The following is a 23,946-nucleotide window of genomic DNA, read 5'->3' as shown; positions in this document are numbered from 1 at the left end:
CTAGGAATTCCAATGGCATAAAGAAATACTAAATAAATTAACTGCTTTTTAAAATTTAACAATGCTGGGGGTTTGATAACACCAGAACTGTGTTTTAAAAACTAGTCAAAATAAAAAAACCTGTAGAGCACTTATGTACTGTGGATTCATTGTATCATAGGTCAAATGAGGCCATTGTATTTTTTTTTCTATATCTGAGAAAATGCAGTAAACAGAGTTGTGCTGTCCCCAGAGTCTAATGTCATAACAGCCTCAGGGCACAGCCCATGATTGCTTCAGCCCTCTGCCCATTCATATGCTCTGACCCCGGAAGCTGTCTCAGGTGTCTTTGAGGGTCCTCTTTACATAGACAAATTAAAGGAAAGTAGTGAAATGGACTTTCTTGGATTTCTCTTGATCCTCAAATTTCTGTCACTTAGATGGCTACGGATTGTAACATACTATAGGGTCCCCTGACATCTTTTGACAATTATTTCTTGTGTTATTAGTGACATTTAGTGAAATCCCTTTGAATTTCTCTGCTAGCATAGGTGGGCAGAAAATCTGACCAGAAATAGGAACGCCAGTCATGATGAAAACATAACCGAAATGGAATGAGAATACTCACCTTGTTAGCATTAATTAGAGCAGAAATATTAAGACAGCCTTTATTTTAGAATGTTTGATCTGCTCTTCTTTTCCCACTCGCAACAACAACAGCAATAACCAAAAATAAACTTTAAAATTCTGAATTGAAAAGTTGCCCAGTCATCCAGTGATGTCAGTGATAGAGGCTGGACCACGTTTAGATTAGTCCCCACAAAAGGATAATTTATCGTACTTTTTTTTTTTTGCAGTACGTGGGCCTCTCTCTGTTGTGGTCTCTCCCGTTGCGGAGCACAGGCTCCGGACGCGCAGGCTCAGCGGCCATGGCTTACGGGCCCAGCTGCTCTGCGGCATGTGGCATCTTCCCGGACCGCGGCACGAACCCCTGTCCCCTGCATCGGCAGGCGGACTCTCAACCACTGCGCCACCAGGGAAGCCCCGTTTTTACCTTTTAAACTATCTGTGCCTCTTCCTGCTCATGTTTGCTCTGTCATCTTTTGGAAAAGCACTGTGTTCTGCATAACATGTGCACTGCTTTTCGGAAATGTGCAATACACTCAACGTTGCAGTGATTTTTTTTTTCTCCTTTGCCCGGAACAGAGGTGAAAACCCCAGTGGATTCAAGTATCCACTTGATAGGCTCAGTCTCTCTTAATCAGCCTGTAATGGAGCTAATGGCTGTATGTCATCCTTGGAGATATAAATTTCCTGGCGGTGTCTCCTGCAAACAGTGCATGAAGTATGCTCTGTGCGCCAGCAAGGACTGATAATCAGCAGAAGGGCAGGGTGCTTCATTAGCCAGGAGAAGAGCCAGGGCTTCCCAGCTGCCAGGCTCCAGAACTCTCCTCGCCACTCCTGAGACATGGACAATGCCGGTATGTAAAGCAAGCATGTAATTCTTCATAGCCTCTGGGCTCGTTTGCAGTCTGCACCCTTTGCTGCAGAAGGTTTGCCTATTTGTTGGTCTTATTCCACAATTAAATGTTCAGGACCGGGAACTATGTAATGTGTTAACCCTGCTGCATTGTCCACGAGGCAATCAGTGTTTGCTTTCAAGTTCAGGAATTGGGAACGCAGATTGTAATTCCACATTCACCTTTTGGAAGACTGCACTGTTATTTCGGCTGCGGGATGTGTGCCGATGATCCTTTTGTGCTCAGAACAGTGGGTGTAAAAGGCATATAGTTGATGATAAAACTGTCACTAAGGGCGGGGGGCAAAGGGTAGATGGTGTCAGTGAGCTGAAGGAAAATGTTTTTCCAGCTTTACAGTATGCAGAGTGTAACAGCAGAAGAATTCTTGCGTCTGATGCTTAGTCTTCATGTTAGATGCAGTGTAGGAAATGTCTCAGTATCCTCTGATATTTTAATTTCAGAGCACAGACATTAGTGGCCAATCATGTACCTTTTAATAATGTATTTGTTTTTAATATCTTTGCTTGACAGCTAGACATACATGGCTACGGAAGTATTCTAATGCCAATCACATGATTAGCATCAAATTACTTCTCATGCAGAACTTTTTCTTTTTTCTTGGCTGTGTTGAACTTTTAGAAGGTACGCACTCTGGGACTGATTATTCCCCATTTCAGTGTTATTGACACTAAATGCAGAATTCTCCCTAATGTGTTATGGACTCTCTGCCTCCTGAAAAGCATTAGCTCAGTTACTCAGCTGCTATCAGTTTTACAGTGATGCCCTACAGCGCCTGATACACGGTCAGCTCTGCTAAGAGGATACATCATTTAAAACACATTCTACACAATAAGACCACCCATTTTTAGTAAAACATGTTTGTTTATGAAATGTAGCTGTTTCAGTCCTTGGTGCAGGTAGAGCAGGCAAGCAGGGATTTTGAAGGCATAGTATTTTGAGTTCTGTGAAATCGCTTACCAGGAGTAAAACTCTGTGACTAAAATAATTTCGTATTTGACATTGAAAGCATTGAAATAAATTGGAACAGTACATTATTAGGGATGAACGTTGAGAGTTGTGAAAGAAACACATATTAGGGGTGTGGGTGTGTGGGTGTCTGCATAGTAGTAGTAGGAAGGAAGAGGCTGGGCTGATTCATGTGCATTTTCCACCCCCCATCTTGATCATTAAAAAAAATATGCCGTAGGGCTTATCATATAAGCATGTAGGTATGATATTCCATGACAAGGCACAATTTCAAGATCAGCCCAAAGCTTCTCTAATTACAGCAGTAGAGTGAGTAAAAAATAAATAAACTGGAATCCCTATTTTAGCCTCACTTAAAGCTTCTGCCACCCACAATTAATTATGCTGATGTCCTGGCAGAACTATCACTTTAATTCAAGCAAATGCCTTTCTTAAGACATAAAGAACCAGCAAGAACACACGTTGGTGGCAGAGAAGGGAAATCAATAATCTACCCATTTTCTAAATTATATGCCATTGCGTATTAATTTCACAGGATATTAATCAAGTTCCACCCCTTCCCTTTCCTGTGCACAGGCACGCACGCAAACACAGAATTAGTGTTCAGGCAGTTCTGGGAATTGCTGAGCTTAACAGTGTTAAACAGGTTTCTAAACATGCTAATAGAATTAGCATGTAACTCCTAGCCTGTGCTAATATTTATTGTGAGTTCGCAAGATGGAATACAGAAGGCAGCGTTTCCCAGTTGTGTTAACTGCAGGCTCTCCTGGGGACGCCTAGTTACAAAGCATATAACTCAGATTTGGGGGTCACCGGTAAAAGCCCTTCATTCTCATTTATGCTTTCCATTTTCACCTTACTCTTTCTCTCCTGAATTCTTCTCAACTTCCTGGTTCCTAATTTAGAAGCCATCTGGGGGAAGTAACAGACTATTCACTTGTGTAAATATCAATGCTTGATTCTTTAGAGACTAAATATTTGTGTCAGCTCTGTCCAGGATTTCTCTTCTTGTTCCTTGTTTCTAGGCTTTGGGGCACTTCACTGCTCATTAGCATCACCATCAGATGAAATAAAGAAGGAAAGGGAGCTAGGACTCAAACTTGAATTGGAGATGAATGGGATTCAATTACACCTGTGAGATTAGGAACAATGTGCAGATTTTATTTATCCAAACTAACATTTCACATGAATTATTAAAAATTGATAATAAGAGACTTTATGCATTAAAAAGTTAATTTCAGAGTTCTATTTCATGGGTCAGGCGTCAAGAACATATATAACAAAGGCAAATCCTATTTAAATGTTAAATGTCTTAAAAGGAAGGGATCTTACGTTTTTTGAATGCGTGTTATGTTCTAGGCACCAACTTCAGTATTTTATATAGGTTACATCATTAATCTTGCAATCAATCTGTAGGTAAATGTTATTTTCCAAGTTACACATGAGGAAACTGAAGCTAAGTAAGAGCTCACTAATAAGTAGTGATTTGTAAACTTGAGTCCAACTCTTTTTGACAATAGCAAAATTCAACCCAGCATTTTTCATGCTGTCATCTTGCTTTGAGAGTGGGAATTCTTCATCTTTGTATCTTCCATAGCATCGAGTACAGTGCCTGGAACACAGTAAGCATATAATAAATATTTAAAAATTAAATCCAATGTCATTGAATTAGTTCAGAGCAATTTTTCTAAAAGGAAATTCTTTTCTAAGTATCAAGGTCAAAGACGATCTTATATCTAAATGCTCTATTAGATAGAAGTCAGTACATGGTAAGAAAAAAGATAGTTGTGATTTTTCATAAACATTCATACATTTATGACAATTTGTAAAGTAGAATGCTTTTTGATAGAGTCCACCTGTAAAATTTATTATTACTATAAAGAGTATTCAAAATTTGCACTTGAAGTATATGATAATATTAGGATCATTAACAGAAATTATGAAAAGAGGCACAAAAGAATTTAAAAATGATATTTAAATAAAGTGCAGAGACATTAATCTGCACTGTGGTAGAATTTGACCCTTTCATTTTCTTTCAGAGAGATCGTGGTTAGAGGGAAGGTCACAGAATAGTGGTGGCTATGTCTCTTTCTACAACACTTTCTACAAGAATGGAAGCCCCTAAGGTCTTTCATCAGTAACGCTTACGTTTCACCTTACTTCTTTTCAAACTCTGCTACCCTGTGAACCACTACAAGGTTTGAAAAACATGCTATGAAATAATACTCTGTTTTATTTAAATTTTGATACATACGTCGAGAAGCCATAGTTTCAAAGAGAGGTTAGCAGGTTTTCCTACTGTTTTTTTTTTTCCTACTGTTTGATTTAAAGTATCTGCAATTATTTTGATAAGTAGCTCTGAATAGTTCTTTATTAGAAGATAATTCCCTAACATCCAGCTATCTATTCCCCCAAAATTACAGTTTGAATTTCCTCACATAAACCAATTTTTTCCAAATATTTAATCTTCTAATTATGTACAGTAACTAAAATTATGCCTCATTACTTTTCAGGCTTTAGAAACATGATTTCCTTTCCTAGTCCTGGATCATTCAGTCCTGGGGCAGTTTTTACACCTTTACAGGTGTGAAGTTCAAATCTTGACATCTGTTGCTATGTACGGACCTGACTGTACAGGACTTGCTTATTGTCAGTTATTTCCCAGGCAGCCTCTACTTCCGCCAAGCTGTCCTACTCTGTGTTCTATGGACACGAACATGCATGCGTATCTCCCTTTCTTACCCTTGCTCTTTCTATTCTTCCCACCTGGAATGGCCTTTCCTCCTCACCATTCAGTCACTCTTTCTTCCATACACCCAGGAAATGTTTCCTGGTCACTCACTCTGCACTGTGCTAGTCAGTGTGGGTACAAGTGAACGAGACAGAGCTTGTCATAATGAAAATTCATTCTAGCAGAGAAAGCAGAAGTTAATAATGAATGGATAAAATATTTGGGTTGGGATGAGTGCTGTGAACTTCATGAAGGGGCCTCAGGCCAATCAGGAGAAGCCTGTGGCTTGGCTTTTATTCTACCCATAGGTTTTGGGTGGAGTTGTGGCATGACAGGACTGATGATTTCAAGGCATAACCATGGGAAGAACAGATGGGAGAGAGGCAAGAATGGAAGCCCCTAAGAATGAAATCCATTTAGGAGGCTCTAGATTGGGGTGTGACAGTGCGGGAGGGGAGAGAGAACTTGATGGAAACCCAGCTCTGTTTCGAGGCTCAGCACACATCCCACCTTCAGGAGATTTTCCCAACTGGTCTTGAAGCCCTGCCTTTCCTCAGGGCACTAACAGAACTCACCGTGCAGCTTTGTACTTCCTGACAGTCCATCTGAGATTACCCCCCCACTTCATCTTTTTCTTCCCATTCTTTAAGCATCTTGAGGGCAGTTGACACATCATAGACATCTGCTGTGTCCTCCAAAGAGTTAGAGTAATAGTTCTCAACTCTGGCCATCCAGGAGAACCACTTGGAGAGCTTTTAAAATATACCAATCTCTGGACCCCACCCTGGACAAATTAGATCAGCATTCCTGGAGTGTGATCAGGACATGGGTGTTTGTTTAAAAGCTCCCGAGGGTATTTTAATGGGCAACCAGGATGAGGACTACTGTTACAGACAGCTAGAAATACCTACCTTGTAGAAGTAAGCAACCACTCCTCACCCCCCTTCCTCTCCCGCTCCCCCCCTTTCTTCTTCCTCCTCTCCCTCTTTCCTCCTACAGTGAATAGGCGAGTCTAGTTGAGGATCTGTGTTTGTGAATTATCTGCATCCGGGTCGAATGTGAGGCTGGCAGGGTGAAGAGACCTCCAAGGAAACAGCTGAAAGAAAAAAGCAGAGGTAAAAGACTGCTTCTGGACGACACACCGGGATAGGAACAGAGTAGGCTGGACCCAGGCTTTCCGTAATCCATCCTTTTGGAGAATGTGGACCTGATTAAGAAGGCGGTATGGAGAGACTTAGTCACCTACTTCTTAATCAGGAAGCGTGTTTCCTCCTCCAGCATCTCTCAAGCAAATTAAATATTGAGTAACGATTCACCATAGCTGCAAAAATGTTCTCTGGTGAGACTTCACATGTAAGTTTTAACTAATAAGAGATGTTAAACATCCCTTGTCAAGTTTTATCTAATAGAAAAGTTACATTATTAGACCCCAAAGAACACCGCTATGATTTAATCATCACTGAGTGTATCTGTGCTGAGTGGTTGGGTCAGAGCCACTATCAGACACCAATACTATATTTGCTGCATTGTGACTCACCACAGGCATCCTTCTTTTTAGTGATAGAGAGATAGGTCCTGTTCCATCTGATACGTGCCCCCCCAAACACACACACACACACACACACACACACACACACACTCACTCCAGAATGAGTTTCAGATCGTTTTCAACTGACAGTAACCTTAAATATTAAAGCATGGAGAGGATTTGATAATTTGTTTTTCTGGGTATTTTGGTTCATAAATGGTGCTTTTACAACCCTCAGAATGGGAGAAAATATTTGTGAATGAAGCAACTGACAAAGGATTAATCACCAAAATATACAAGCAGCTCATGCAGCTCAATATCAAAAAAACAAACAACCCAATCCAAAAATGGGCAGAAGAACTAAATAGACACTTCTCTGAAGAAGATATAGAGACTGCCAACAAACACATGAAAGGATGCTCAACATCATTAATCATTAGAGAAATGCAAATCAAAACCGCAATGAGGTATCACCTCACACCAGTCAGAACGGCCATCATCAAAAAATCTGCAAACCGTAAATGCTGGAGAGGATGTGGAGAAAAGGGAACCCTCTTGCACTGTTGGTGGGAATGTAAATTGATACAGCCACTATGGAGAACAGTACGGAGGTTCCTTAAAAAACTAATAATAGAACTACCATACAACCCAGCAATCCCACTACTGGACATGTACCCTGAGAAAACCATAATTCAAAAAGAGTCATGTACCACAATGTTCATTGCAACACTATTTACAATAGCCAGGACATGGAAGCAACCTAAGTGTCCATCGACAGATGAATGGATAAAGAAGATGTGGCACATATATACAATGGAATATTACTCAGCCATAAAAAGGAATGAAACTGAGTTGTTTGTAATGAGGTGGATGGACCTACAGTCTGTCATACAGAATGAAGTAAATCAGGAAGAGGAAAACAAATACCGTATGCTAGCACACATATATGGAATCTAAAAAACAGTACTGATGAACCTAGTGGCAGGGCAGGAATAAAGACACAGATGTAGAGAATGGACTTGAGGACACGGGGAGGGGGAAGGGTAAGCTGGGACGAAGTGAGAGAGTGTCATGGACATATATACACTACCAAATGTAAAACAGATAGCTAGTGGGAAGCAGTCACATAACACAGGGAGATCAGCTCGATGCTTTGTGACAACCTAGAGGGGCGGGATAGGGAGGGTGGGAAGGAGGCTCAAGAGGGAGGAGATATGGGGATATATGTATATGTATAGCTGATTCACTTTGTTATACAGCAGAAATTAACACAACATTGTAAAGCAATTATACTCCAATAAAGATATAAATTTTTTTTTAAATGGTACTTTTTACACTAGGGTTAATATAGAACTTTTAATGGAAACAACAGAATTCATTAAAACCATCTTTTATAATATTTGATTTAACTATCTCATGTTAAATCAAACGAGGATCACTTGAAAAAGTGTGGCAGAGGGTTTTTTTTTTTTTTTTTTTTTTTTGGTACGCGGGCCTCTCACCGCTGTGGCCTCTCCCGTCGCGGAGCACAGGCTCCGGACGCGGAGACCCAGCGACCATGGCTCACAGGCCCAGCCGCTCCGCGGCATGTGGGATCTTCGCGGACCAGGGCACGAACCCGCGTCCCCTGCATCGGTAGGCGGACTCTCAACCACTGTGCCACCAGGGAAGCCCAGATAGCTGTCTTTTAAAAAACTATTTCAAGGGTGACTCCACTGTATACCTCGGTGAGACTCATTGTCTGTCTAAGGGACATTTAAGAAAGCTGCTCAGACAGAGCAAGTTTCCACTGCTTCGTGTGTTTTTAAGATAATTGATTGTTGCCATTATGAAATCACATTATTACTAGAATTATAAAGGTCATGTGCCATTTACAAAAGTGCTCTGATAGATCCTATTGGAGACCTGCACTGACCCGTAGATGAAGAAGCATCTCAGTGAGACAGTTGCCTGGGAGTGGAGGTGAAGGCTGTGTTCTCCTCACCCTCTCCCTACGGAGAGCACTCCCGAGGTTCCCTACCTTGACTGAGACGTGCTTAAAACTTCATCCACCCAACTTGCTTTTAATTTATCACCTGCTGCCTGCCTCTGTGTTTCATATACTTGAGTGTTATTTTCTTAGTAATGGAAAATTGGCAACCATCCATTTTGCAAGCAGCTTAACTTAGGGCATTTTTAATAAGGGGATTAAAGGAAAGATGGCCGATCCTGACCTCTGAGAACTGCCAATATGGTGCAAGAGCGAAAATATCTTAGGTGTCCCCTGCAAGACTTCAGTCTTCACAGCGCCCATCATGCTTGTCTGTGGTACTTACAGAAGAGATGTTAGTAGGTGGAGCCAACCCACTTGCTCAAACAATATGCATTTTACAACAGTCATTAACCTAAGGGTCACTCCTTTAAATTAAGAAAGTTCAAAGACATTTGTTTAAATAACTGTGTGACTATGACGCTAGTTGAAAAAAGCCAGAGAGTTGAAAATGAAAGCCAACTTTGTCTTCAAAATCCAGACTTTGTAGCAAACCAGGAGCCCTGTAGCATACATTTAGAATGAAGCGCCACCATTAACTTTTATATTTCCTGGCTTGTGTCAGTTTTTGTCACAACTCTAACCTTCTATAAACAAAGGTGTCTTTTTTGCTAACGGACATTGGCTTTGTCCCTAGCAATTCCAAAGAAGGTTTCCATGGAGCCTCAAAACTACAAAAACTCCTAAGGTACTTTTGGGTTCCTGGGTAGTTTTAAAAGAAAATCGAGGCCCACAAAACTGTGTTTTAAATGCAGAACGAGAAATAAGTGACTTTTTTAGGATACTGTTCATGCTTCAATAATATCCCTTTCATCTTTAAAAATGCTTACAAATATAGTTCATTTCTCACAGTTCTCCGGTGAAATATGTAAACATTTCAAGTGATCAGTTTCTCTTTTACAGATATGAAACCAAGGCAAAGAAGTGTATTTATGTATTTATTTTCAGAGATCAGCCTCACGCACAGCTTAACTGCACATGGGACAAGTTGTAATGACATATGAAAAGCATGTCTGGTGGAGGATATGCTTGGCCATTTGCCAACTCATGAGGCATGGGCCATGCCAAATCTGATTCCCATTGACTTGTATGCAGAAGGAAAGCCAAATGCAATTTACCCTTTGGGTTGCATGCATTATTGTTTTCCAGGGAAATGTGGTTATATTTGTCCTGGCCACAAAGGCTGTCTCAGGGGAGGACAGCCAAATGGCTTTGGTCACAGTGTCCATGGAACACGACTGTCCCAATCTGTTATCTTGAAGCTGTCTGTACTTGGATATGCAATCTGGGGACCAGGGACCGGGGAAATTAGCTGGAAATTCCGGTAGAAGTTCATTAATTAGGGGTCCAAGCATATGAAGGGCAGGTGTTTATATGGCAGGTGGGGAGCAGATGCAGAGGGGGCAGTACAGACCCCCAGGGGAAGGACAAGAGTATGAAAACTAGGGCACCCCTAGCATTTTCACACAGAGACTGGGCATGGAGATCCAGTTCTAGAGCAGGGACTGGAGTATTGGGTAGGGGATTTGGACAGATTAGAGAGAGAGAGACCAAAGTAGATGCTAGCTTATGAAAAAGGTCAACAGAAGACGTTGGGAGGACAGCACAGGCTTAGTCAACAAGGAAAACTCAGGAGATTAGGGATGTGTTCCCACACGCCCCCAGCCCTCTCGGGCCGCCTCATTGTGGAAGGGCGTTTTGTTGCCATAGCTCCAGCCTCTCTGGAACTGCACAGGACTCAGGAGGCCAGCAGCTATGAGGACACTCACCCACCACCAACTCTTGCATTTATATTTTGCATGGGAATCATTCTCACATTGCAGTTATTTCTTCTATCTAGTCACATTTATCTGCCTCCTCCAGTTGAACATACTCTAATATTTGGAGTCGTGAAAAGAAACTAGACTCAGAGTCTAGTTTCCTGGCTGAGTCTCTTCCACTGGCTGGCATGGTGCCTTGGGCACATCCATAGGCCTCACTTTCCTTATCTAAATATAGGGTTGATTATACTTGGCTCTAGTACGAGTATAACATAACCGCAGACTCATTTAGTGTCTACATGCATTTTAAATCTTTACAAATATTAACTCACTTGATCCTCACGGCTGCCTCTCAGGTGGTTGTGATGGCCTCCCCCTCAGCCTGCTCTGGCTCCCCTGCCTTCCGACCTTGTGTCTTCAGACCCTCAGCTGTTCCTTTTTGCTGTTTTCAGCGTACTTGCTTCTGGCAGCTCTCATTTCCCTCCCTTTTTATGTGCGGTTTCTTTCTTTTTCTCTCAGTTTTACTGAGATATAATTGATATACAGCACCGTATAAGGTTAAGGTATACGGCATCGTGACTTGGCTTACATATCTTACAAAATGATTACCACAATAATTTTAGTTAACATCCGTCATTTTATATAGATACCAAATAAAAAATGTTCACATGTGCAGTTTCTTATCTTTTGTGGTCTGGGAGACCAGATAATCAAGATTGTTATCCTTTTATCTAAAATAATAGACCCCCATGAGAGCCTGAGTAGTTTTCCTATGATTCATGTGTATGGGCTGGAGTTCATGAATTTTTTACATTTACTTAAACTAAGTGGCAGTTCACTTTATTTCCTAGTTCTTGACAGAATCTTCAGTGATCTTGCCCATGCTCTCAGGATCTCACAAAGGGCTTCCCTGGTGGCGCAGTGGTTAGGAATCTGCCTGGCAATGCAGGGGACACGGGTTTGAGCCCTGGTCCTGGAAGATCCCACATGCCGCGGAGCAACTAAGCCCGCGAGCCACAACTACTGAGCCAGCGAGCCACAACTACTGAAGCCTGAGCGCCCTAGAGCCTGTGCTCCGCAACAAGAGAAGCCACCGCAATGAGAAGCCTGCGCACCTCAACAAAGAGGAGCCCCCACTCGCTGCAACTAGAGAAAAGCCCGTGTGCAGCAACGAAGACCCAACGCAGCCCGAAATAAATAAATTAATTATTATATAAAAAAAGATTTCACGCAAAGCTCTTGTGTGCTCGGCCCCCACCTGTGTCACCGACACTGTTACCCACCTCTAGTCACACAGCCCCGGGCCCGGCACCCACACTCTTTGTCTCATCCCCAATGCCGTGTCCTGTTCTCTGCTTTGCTCCCTGCTCTTCTCCTTGTCCACTGTTCTTTCCTTATTCTTCACCTGGTAGATTCCTATTTGTCTTTCAGGACACATGGCTCATCTGTCACCATCTGGAAATCCTTCTCCACGTCACTGCAGGGCTACTTATTCCCTGAGCTCCCCTGGCCAACATACCATTGTGTTGTCATTGGTCCTTCACATCCACTGTCCCCGTCAGCCGAGTCCCCACCTTGAGCAGTTGCTCAAGGGCAAATTTCTCTTCGCCTTGGTTTCCTTAAGGCCTAGCACAGTATGTGGCACACAGTAGGTACTTAACATATGCTGGCAGACTCACTGCTTGTGCCGTTGTTACCCAGCTGCAAAATGTTCTATGTCACGCAGTGGTGTATTTATACATGCTCATTATATAAATTTTAAAAGTTTAAGGAGAAAAGGATAGTTGGAAGGAAGTACAGTTGGAGGCAAAAGTGCAAAGCATGGCTGCCTGCTTGACGATGTTGATACAATCCTTATGTTTCCAGACATGTAGTTCCTCGGAATCTTGATTTTTTTTTTCCTCTGATTGCCATTAAACCAAATCTAGAATTTTTAAATGTAAATTTTGTAGGGATTCCTTGCAGAGGGAAATAGAACATTTAACAATTACAGTAACGTGTATTGAATTTGATATCTCATGAAGAATGAAGTACCGTATGCCTAAAGAGAAAATATTTTTTCCCAAGGAGGATCTGATGATATCAAAAGAATGAGGCACATGAAACTTGGCCATAAGTAAGTAGTAAAAAGGAACTGACCTTTGGGAATTCCCTGGCAGTCCAGTGGTTAAGACTCCACACTTCCACTGCAGGGGACACGGGTTCAGTCCCTGGTTGGGGAACTAAGATTCTGCAAGCTGTGCTCAGGCTCCCCCCACAAAAAAAAAAGAACCAGCATTCAACTTGAAAACAGTCAGTCTAGTGATACTTTTTATCCATTTTTTTTTGAACATTTCCAATTTCCTTCCTTAGAAAGAGAAATTCTTTTTCAAAATATCTAAAATATATCAGTGTGCTTAAATGTATCTTGCTCTTAATACGTGGAGGGGAGGAAAAAAACTTAGTTGTAAAACCCAGAGGAGAGAGAAATATTTCTGAACTGTTGTTAAAAATAAGTTAATGTGATTATGGCATATAAAACTAGTTTTGTATTTGTAAAAACAATTTGTGTTTGCATAGGCGACGTCTGGAAAGAGTACATCCCAAGCAGTTCTCAATATATTAGAATATATAATTAGTATATTAGCAGTTCTCAATCCCTGGGGAAGGAAAGGCGAATGTTCATATTTTACTTCATACTTTTTGATTTTGTTTGAGGTCTTTTGAGTTTTGCTTTTACAATAAGCATATACTGCTTTTAGAAATGTTTAAAAGCCAACAAATTGTGTTTTAATCAGTTAACTGGAAAGCAGCACATATTACGTACTGCCTTGCCATGTAGGACCCAATATCCTGGGTAAACCTCAGATACCGACGACATGGATTCCAACCCCACAGTAACTTGGGATGAATGGTTGGAAGGTTCTGCTTCCCCACGTGGCTCCCCACGCTGCCCCAACACAAGCTATTATTGAATTTGTTCTTTTATTAATCAGCACTAGCTGTGAAATCCTGTTGATGCTTCTGACCAAGACTCAGCTGTCGTGATCGATTTGCGTGTAACATTACCACAACAAGAACACTTAAACTAGATTTTCTTCTATCTTCCTATGTTGAGAGTGGACTTGAGGTTTATGGGTAAAATAAGCAATTTGGAAATATCCACCCGTTGTCATGTTGTAGGGAAGCCGTTTGTTTTCATGGCATGTGGTTGTGTTCAGATGGGTAAACTCCACCCTGTGCCTGCTGGATGGGAGCATTGTGTTCAAACTGTTTTTGAGGGGCTCCAGGCCAGTAGATAGGACCCCAGAGGTGCACTGGATCAGGTGAGGTGCTTCCTAGAAGGGCTAAATCAGGAAGCCAGAGGGTGGCCCAGCCAGGAAGGTGAAGCTGAGTTTATCACTAGGTCTAAGAGTTGAGTGGTGTGATAGAAATGAGAGATAGAGACCATAGTCATAGCATAATGAACCAGGAGTCAAGGCATATGTTGGGAGCAAATCTAGTATTATTACCCTGATCTCCTGTTATAAATACTTGCTGAGTGCATTCTTTGTCTCATGTTAAAAATATGGTCACAACTGTACAATAGAATGGGATAGTTTCTGTGCCAGACTTGTGTTTATTTTGAGATATATCAAAGTTTTACATGGTGACTCAGAATTTAAACTCTACTGCTACATGGACCGTTCATTCAAGTAATATTTCATAACTTATCAAATTGTGTGCTACATATTGATTTCAACTTCATTGGAGCAAGGAGATATAGGCACTTTGTTTTGTGTCCCCCTTCATACCGCATCAGTGTGTCTCTAATGATCTAGTTCCACTAGCAAGTGTGTGAATTTTGCATTTGTTAACAATGACTGGTTGAAGCTTATTGTTTTGAATTACTTCGCAACACCTCTTGCCTTACCTTACCTCCTTTAATTATCACAATTTTGGAACGTAATTTAGATGAAAGATATTTTCGACAAATATGAATTGAGAACCTACTGTGTTAGCCACCCTTTTGGCTGCAGAGAACACAGCAGTGGTAAGACATATCCAGTCCCTGCTCCATAGAACTCACATGCTATTGGGACAGAAAGGTAATAGATAAGCAAGTAAATATATGGTATAATGCCAAGTAGTGATAAGAATCATGAGGGTTGTGCCAGGGTGATGGAAGTTCTGTAATGTGAATTTCATCCCAATCATTGGCCGTTTAAATAAGACTGGCTTACAAAACCCGGGAGATTTGTAAGCACAGCTTTGTAAAATCTTCTTTTATCAGTTTGGTGTAGTTTCAGGTGAACACCACTTTTTCTTATTTCAATTTGCTTGAACCCTTTAAGTTTCATGCTGTTTCAAGTTTTAAGAAGTGGCCCAAGGTCAAAGAAAAATGCTAAGAATTTCATCTTGTTTTGTGTGACTACAGAATGAAGGTACATAATTACATGACCGTCCCCACCCCTGCAAACCTGCAGTGGCCCAGATTTGTTTGAAATTTAGCACAGAACTGCATTGTTATCAGAGGATGTTCCCAGGAGATAAGAAAGGCCTGGCAGAATTGCTGTGGCAGCTTGATTACAAAAATATTAAAACATTTCTTCCTTAATGACAAAGACCCATTGTTTACTTTTATGAGAGCAAGTTAGCACATGTTTATTTTGAGAAACTTTGGTCTTAAGAGCATCTGCCTTAAGATGCTTAAGACTGCTATGCATACCAGTCACTCCGGGGAGAAAAGGCATGTCAATTAAAGGACAGGGATGGATTTTAGCAAAGACATTAGAATTTAAACAGCCAAAGAGAATTTCTTTCAGCAATTATATTGGATGGGTGTACATTAATTTCAGAATGTTGATATTACTCAAAACAAATAGGAGATTCTGATTTCCGAGTTGTCTCTCAGGTCACTTTACAAACCAGACCAAACTCTGTTCATTCAATTGTTCGTTAGTTCATTCATTCTGTCCTTCAACAAATGTTTGTGATAGACCTTCTATCTGCAAACATGGTACTCCTTGCTAAGTATCTGTCAATAAAATAGAGCTGTTGTTTTCCTTTGAGATGACACTGCTGTGGGAAGACAGATGAGTTCTAGAACTGCAAGTGTTTAGGTAGCTATGTACAGTACAAAGTGGAAGATCCAGGAGGGAAGCTCTGCTTGACAAGGGAAGAGAAGCTCCAAGGGGAGGTGACATGTGGGCTGAGGGTTTGAAGAACAGGTGCACTAGGCAGAGGGAAATGTGAGTGTTACCAAAGCCAAACTTGGGTCTGACTTGCCCCTGTGCAGTAAAGCCAAGCTACTTACACTGGACTGTGGTGAAGGAAAGTACAGCGTTTATTGCAAGGCATCCAATATGGGGTCAAGCAAAGAGAACAGGCAGCTCATACTCAAAAGACCTGAACTCCCCAATGGCTTTCAGGGAAGGGTTTTTAAAGGTAAGTTGAGGGAGAGGTTCACAAGGTGCCTGATCAGCTCGTGGATGGGTTAGTGGCAAGGTAACCAGGTGGTATTTCAGGAGTCAACATCGTCAACCTCTGGTTCCAACTGGTCTGGGGTCAACGTACTGGTGGTCAGCATGTAGTTAACTTCCTCCACCTGGTTGGCGTTTTAGTATCTGAAAAACAACTCAAGGATATGGCTCAGAATATTATCTATAGCCCTTAATAAAGAAATGAAGGTCCTTGATTTGTTTTATGGCTAAACTATTATTATTGTGTCTTGATTGACTGCTTTCCTTTGTTACTGCATTTTCTCACTTCTCTGATTAAATTTTGCTCTTTGGAACTTGGGGAAAGCCTAGGAGGCTAAAACTTTTCTTCAAACAAGAGGCAGGGTATTCACAGTGGGGTGGTCTTTCCCAGGGAAGGCCCCACAGGGTCCTGCTCAGCTTCATGAGTTTCTGGCAGTAGTCTCTGACTTTGTAGTTAACACATTATTATTTTAACAGCTAAGATGGCATGACTCAGTTTGATAACCTATCTTATTCAGCTGACTTGGCCTAGAATGATCTTGATCAATTCCAAAAAATAAATTAACTTTCAGGACATAAATATTTTCCACCATTAAATTTCATAAATATTTATTAAGCACCTAACCACAAGCAATATGATATGTCACTGTGTAGGTAGCCTTGGAGAATTCAAGAGTCTTCTCATCTTTTAAAAAAATTATTTTTTAATTGAGGGGAAATTCACATAATATACATTTTAAAGTATACATTTTAAAATATACATTTTAAAGTAAATTATACATTTTAAAGTATACAATTCAGTGGTGTTTAGTACCTTCACAATGTGGTACAGCTACCAACTACTCTATCTAGTTCTTTTTAAAATTTATTTATTTATTTTTGGCTCTGTTGGGTCTTTGCTGCTGCATGCAGGCTTTCTCTAGTTTTGGCGAGCAGGGGCTACTCTTCGTTGGGGTGCATGGCCTTCTCTTTGCGGTGGCTTCTTTTGTTGCAGAGCACAGGCTCTAGGTGCGTAGGCTGTGGGCTTCAGTAGTTGTGGCACACAGGCTCAGTAGTTGTGGCTCGCGGGCTCTAGAGTGCAGGCTCAGTAGTTGTGGCACATGGACTTAGTTGCTCCGCAGCACGTGGGATCTTCCCGGACCAGGGCTCGAACCTGTGTCCCCTGCATTGGCAGGAGGATTCCTAACCATTGTACCACCAGAGAAGTCCCTCTATCTAGTTCTAAAATATTTTCATCAACAGAAAGAAAACTGTGTACCCACTATGCAGTCATTCTCTATTTTCTCCTCCCCTCAAACGCCTTTCAAGCACCAATCTGCTTTCTGTCTCTGTGGATTTACCTATTCTGAATATTTCACATATATGGAATCATATGATATACGATCTTTTCTGTATGATTTCTTTTACTTAGCATAAAGTTTTCAAGGTTCATCTACATTGCAGAATGTACCAATACTCCATTCCTTTTTATGGCTTAATAATATTCCACTGTATGGATATACCACATATTGCTTGTCCATTCATCCACTGATGGACATTTGGGTTGTTTCTACCAGTTAGCTATTGTGAATAGTGCTAAATATTGTAAGCATTTGTATACATGTATTTGTTTGGGTATCAGTTTTCAATTCTTTGAGGGTATATATGTAGGAGTAAAATTGCTAGGTCATATGGTAATTCTGTGTGTAACTTTTGAGGAACTGCCAAGCTGTTTTGCACAGTAGCTGTACCATTTTACATTCCCATCAGGGTATGTGAGGGTTCCAGCTTATGCACATCTTCGCCAACACTTGTCACATTCCATTTTTTAAATAATAGCCATTGTAGTGGATGTGAAGTATTGTCTCATTGTGGCTTCGATTTGCATTTCCCTTATGAATAATGATGTCGAGCTTTCTTTCTCATGCTTTTTGGCCATTTGTACATCTTCTTTCCTCTATCTCTGATGGCAGTTCCAAACAAAAGAAGTTATAAAAATGTTCTGAACAAGGATAGCCTTGTTAGAATAAGTGAAGTACGTTATAAGAGGACTGATTTTAGGCAGAAAATAATCACTTGGCTCTGTAAATTACAATGTGATTGTTTAAAAACCAATCTTATTATTTTATGTGTATTATATTTATTATTATATTGCACACAACTGTTGTTATATTGGTTAAAATATGAACTTTGAGTATCTTCTCAATCATAAGCATTAGGTTATTCTCTGCAATAGCTTAGGTCTTATAGAAAGTTACTCAATTTGAACCAGATCTATGATCCACCCACTTCTTTATAGCCTTTTGAGATGTTGTTATAAAGTTTGCTTGTGGGATAAAGTTCATAAATTCTATACATCCCAATATGTATTTTTTGCTATGTAAAGTATATATGTAAGTATATACTAGAGGGGAGAGAGAGAGAGAGAGAGAGAGAGAGAGAGAGAGAGAGTGTGTGTCTTAGTACTAGGAGGGATATTGAACTTAGATTTCAACAATTCAACTCAATTATTTCAATACAGTATATTTACTCTATTGGCTCACCAGAAATAAAACTCTCTCTTTCTCTCACTCAGAAAGTGAAAGACATCTTTCTTATATTTTCAAGGGAAATTGCTGCTCATTTTTCCTCATTAACTCCATAAGTATACAAAGATTAGAAGCTCAAGACAAGGAAAGGTCTAGAGCTAATGTTCTCTATCTGGAGAAAGAGAGATACCCAACACTATTTGATGCACCAATCAATACCTCACATAGTAGTTTTGTGTATTCAAAAATTTTGCGTTGAGCACCCGCAACGTTGCAGGAATTGTCCAGGCTCTGGGAATATAGCAGTGAACAAAACAGAGAACTTACATTCTATCAGGGGAGATACATACATGAGCAAATATATGAGGTAGTTGTAAGCGTTGTGAAGCAAAATAGAATGAGGTGTAAGGGACATGACAGGGCCACTTGAAGAAAGAGTGGTCCAGGAAGGCCTGTCTGAGGACGTGCAGTTACATGAGGAAACTATATGAATATCGGTATAAGGGAACAACATGTGATGGGGCAGGCTTCACCCATTTGGGGGACGGCTTGGAGGTCAATATAGCTGAACTGACATGATTTCAAGGGAGAATGGTAGAAGATAAGTTCAAAGAAATAGCCAATTTAGAATAGACTAGTGCTGAAGATTTACCTGGAATTGCAAGGATCAAGTTTATCTGTCCTTGTGCTGGGAACCAGTTCTAGCTTCTGGTGGGGTAAAGAGTGTCCGTATTAGTTTCCTGTCCTTGCTGTAACAAATTGCTAGAAACTTAGTGGCTTAAGCACCACTAGTTTATTATCTTACAGTTCTGGAGGTCTGAAGTCTAAAATGTGCCAGCAGGGCTGCATTCCTTTGGAAGTTCTAGGGGAGAATCCATTTCCTTGCCTTTCTTTACTGGTGTGTAGAGTCCACCCACACTCCTTGCACATGGCCCCTTTCTCCATCTTCAAAGCCAGTAGCATAGCACCTTCTCATCTCTAACATCTGCTTCTGTCCTTACATCTTCTCCCTCTGATTCTGACCCTTTTGCCTCCCTTTTATAAGGACTCTTGTAATTAGATTGAGCCCACCCAGATAATCCAGGATAATCTCACTCTCAAAATCTAACTTAATCACACCCACAAAGTCTCTTCTGCCATATAAGGTAACATATTCACATGTTCTAGGGATTAGGATGTGGACATCTGGAGTGGGGGGATGGGAGAGCATTATTCGGCTCTCACTGTGGTCTTTCTTGCTTAAGCAAAGTCTGATTTCTTTAGCAGTGCTATTCCCAACCCTCACCAGACTGCATTTTCATTATTGAAGGTTTCATTTTTAAGGTTCTTTCCCTTCACTTTCTGGCCAATGGGAAAGGAGATAAGAGTTTAAATCCATTAGAATTTTGTTGGACTGCAAATGCATAGGGCAAAGATGGCCTTATCCATCTCTTTATCCCCAGTGCCTAAGAGAGGTCAAAGTACATGTTCAATCAGTATAGAAGGTGGTGGTGATGATTATGTTATGAAATGAAGGAGGGTGGAATTTTATAGTTTTCTTAAAGATGCCCATAGAAATGATGAGATTTTTCAAGTATGAATACAGATCTATTATATGAAAATCATATTTATCATACATCCTTTCCCTGGACAGCTCTCTGGGGAAAAAAAAAAAGGCTAGAAAGTGAGAGGGAAGAATTTTACCATCTCAGAAGGAAAAGAACATATTTCTGGTACCCAGTCTAAATTTTCCTTTCAGTGGTATTTTTAAAAACAAGTGAAGTTTCAGCATTTGAATTTATATCAAGCCCCACTTTTGGCAAGGAATCAGCTAAATATTAAATTAGGTAATTTGGGCTTTATTCCAAAGTAACTAACACCTCTCCGTGATGGAGAAATACAGTTTGGCCTCAAAATGGTACCTCCAGAAAATGTCCTTGAGTGTTGGGATGGAAGGTGATACAAATTAGTGACAGCTGTGGATATGCAGAGGCAGAAGGTTTTACCAGCCACTTTATGGGGCATGAACAGGCTCATGTAGGCTCGTGTAGGTGGCCTTTAGCTTGCAGTATTGTGTCACTGCATGGCAGCCTTGTGGAGTTGCTTACTGCTGAGTGTGCTGCCAAGGGAAGGAAAAGCTTCCAAGGAGACACTTATTGAAAGGGAGCCCAAAACAGAGCAGTGTGCTCTTCCAGGACAAGAATTCTCAGCCCTGAGATAATGAAATTCAAATTAAAGGAGCGTTCAGACTGCTGCTCAGATTCGTCTGCAGTGTTCATCGCTGGGAACAACCTGTAAAACGCGCCATCTGTAACATGTGGCATCACAGACCTTGTCAGAGAGCAGACTGCATGATCTGAGCTGACCTCTGAAAAACAACCAACTGTATCGCTGCTCCTATAGTTTCACCTTCTTGCGGTTTGCATTTTCTGCTAAGGTAATCTCTGTGACAAGAGGATGATGAATATCTTGGATGCATGACCAAAATAACTTCAACAATGGGATTTGAATCTTTCTTTCTTATAATAGTAAGATGAGTATTCATAAATATTCTTTATTTAAGATTAAATAATTAAAAGTATTTTACTATCGTTTGAAAAATCCTCTTGTCTTGTACGGATGCAGACATTCAGGAAATTATGTCTAGGAAGCCACAGTCAGTCATATCAGTTCTATCTAATTTTAGAGAAAATTTAAGAATATGTATGTTAATATAGCAGATCTTTGATTTGGTGACGTTTAAGTTAATTACAATGGTAGGATCTCTGTAAATACTACTGTATATCCAGTTCCAACTCATTTTACCCAAATTTTATTACTAAACATCGATCCCCTAATTATAGCTCAAAAAGAAATACTTTGTAAAACTAATGCTGACTCAGTAGACGACTATCATTAACCCTTCATGGGGGTTGTTACATACGTTAAATGAGTTAATATTAGTAAAGCCCCATTCCTGACATATTTATAAAATGAATAAAGATCATGAGAATGAATTCCACTTATGCAATACTCTTGGTAAGACAAAGTAAATTCCTTTGTTTAACGGAACTTAAAGCAGGTCTGCATCATAGTTAATTCACTCGGGGTAACAGTGGGAATCATTTGCACTCCAAGTCTCTCTCACAGTAGGTTACCCATAGGTCTTCTTAATAAGCAATGCTTCATGTTTTTTGTTTGGTTGGTTGGTTTTGGGTTTTGGGGTTTTTTTTTTTTGGCCACGCCTTGTGACTTGTGGGATCTTAGTTCCCCCACCAGGGATCGAACCTGGGCCATGGCAGTGAAAGCGTGGAGTCCAACCACTGGGCCACCAAGGAATTCCCAGTACCTCATGTTTTTAGTGGTTACTTGAAGCAACTCAAGCTATAAGAATGTCTTATACAACAAATCCTTTCTTCTCTCTTTTCAGCATCAGCCTTCTTTGCTGAAAGTCATGAGGCAGGGATTAAAGAACTTCTCGCAAAAATGGAACATCCTTCTTAGGTTTCAATAAAAGTTGCTGTTTTTTTTTTTTTAATAGTATCTAACTCTTATGTATGGTGTCACATCAAGGAGATTTAAGCTTCTTTAAGGAAAGCGGTTTTCAGAACCCTTCCTGGCTCCATCTACCTCGCCTGCAGTGGTACTCTGCCTATGGTACATGCATTGAGTATGTACTCAATTGAATTGAAGACTTTCTCACTCTAATAGTGAAAAGATGAGGCTGTGAATCTAGCTTCATTCCCAAATCCCACAAACTGGGTCTCATCAGCAAAGGCAAGTTTAGAGCCTGGTCCTTGGAACTATATAGGCATCTTAGAAATGTCGAACTTCTCATAAAGGGCACGTACTCTAAAAAGCATCATTAAGAGACAGAGTGAGTAGAAAAGGGTAAAAATGATGGAAACCCTAAGATTCTTTCTTATTCTGTAGTGCTGTTTTTATAAATCTGTTCCGTTTCTAGGGTTACGAATCTATCTTTGTTATGGTACGATGCCGTTAATTCTGGAAAACTGAAACTAAGGTATGAAAGTAAGTAATGAGGGAACTAAGCCAGAAACACACTGCCATAGATTAGCCTTGGAAGCCCAGTAAAAGAACTGAGATGGTTTACTTCCCAGGCCTGCCGCCCATCCTCCACACCACCTCAGCTAGACCCTCTTTTGACCTGATGCTGAGCCGATGCTCAGTGTGTATTCTTCCAGAATTGGAGAAGCAAAAGTACATTAACCACCCAAAGGGGAAACTTAAGTTGTTTCCTTTCCCCCAGTCTCAAGCACTGGCTAAAACTTTAGGTACCTAGAGACGGCTGCTGCTTTGAGGTCCACATGATACTGTCCTTTAGACTGTTTCTATTTGGGGGACCATAAGTATGTTTTTATACCTTGTCCTGGGTATCTGCATTTTACTTAAATATTTTTCTATTAAAAAAAAAACTATTTAGAGCTCCCCAGCTTACTAATTAGCTTAAGCTAGTATTTATAAATATTGGCAAATAAATAACTTTGAATGTTTGACTTTTTAATTAATAAACTTTTTTTTTTAGAGTGGTTTTAGGTTCATAGCAAAATTGAGCAGATAATACAGAGAGTGCCCATCTACTCCTGTCTCCACACATGTACAACTATCCCTACTATCAACATCCCCTACCAGAGTGGAACATTTGTTACAATTGATGAACCTACATTAACCCATCATTCTCACCCAGCGACTATCATAGTCTACATTAGAATTCACTTTCGATGTTGAACATTCTATGGATTTTGACAAATGTCTACCACCATTGTAGTATCATACATACAGAATAGTTTCACTGCCCTAAAAATCCTCTGTGCTCTGCCTAGTAATCCTTCCCTTGACTCTAACCTCTGGCAATCACTAATCGTTTTACTGTCTCCGTAGTTTTGCCTTTTCCATAATGTCCTATAGTTCGAATAATACAGTATGTAGTCTTTTCAGATTAGCTTCTTTAAACTTTGTTTCCTCCATGTCTTTTCATGGCTTGATAGCTTATTTCTTATTTATTTTTAACACTGAATAATATTGCATTGTCTGGATGTACCACAGTTTATTTATCCATTCACCTACTGAAGGACATATTGGTTGCCTCCAAGTTTTGGCAATTATGAAAAGCTGCTGTAAACTATCCAGGTACAGAGTTCTGTACGGACATAAGTTTTCAGTTCATTTAGGGAAATACCTAGGAGCGTGACTGCTGGATACGCTGGTAAGATGATGTTTAGTTTTGTAAGAAATAGCCAAACTGTCTTCCAAAGTGGCTGTACCACTTCGTATTCCCACCGGCAGCGCATGGAAGTTCCTGTTACTCCTCACCTGTATCAGCATTTGGCGTTGTGGCCATTCTAATAGGTGTGTCGGGTATCTCGTTTTAATTTGCATTTCCCTAATGACATATGATCTTGTACATCTTTTCATATGCTTACTTGCCATCTATATATTTTCTTTGGAGAGGTATCTGTTCAGATCTCTTGCCCATTTAAAAGTT

At 40.4% G+C, this 23,946-nt stretch overlaps 1 protein-coding gene across 1 annotated transcript in view; it reads left to right on the top strand.

Moving 5' to 3' along the window:
• The first annotated feature begins 980 nt into the window (after nt 1–980).
• Nucleotides 981–23,946, top strand: part of PHACTR2 (phosphatase and actin regulator 2) — a 188,550-nt gene continuing 165,584 nt past the window's right edge. The window contains exon 1 of the mRNA XM_067701888.1: nt 981–1,460. Within this exon, the coding sequence (XP_067557989.1) occupies nt 1,448–1,460 (13 nt within the window). The 5' untranslated portion in view covers nt 981–1,447. The remainder of the gene's footprint in view (nt 1,461–23,946) is intronic.

This window comes from Pseudorca crassidens, chromosome 13, assembly GCF_039906515.1.
Source record: "Pseudorca crassidens isolate mPseCra1 chromosome 13, mPseCra1.hap1, whole genome shotgun sequence".
Classification (NCBI taxonomy): domain Eukaryota; kingdom Metazoa; phylum Chordata; class Mammalia; order Artiodactyla; family Delphinidae; genus Pseudorca; species Pseudorca crassidens.
Note: the sequence above shows the minus strand (reverse complement) of the source record. Positions and strands in the feature narration are given on the sequence as shown.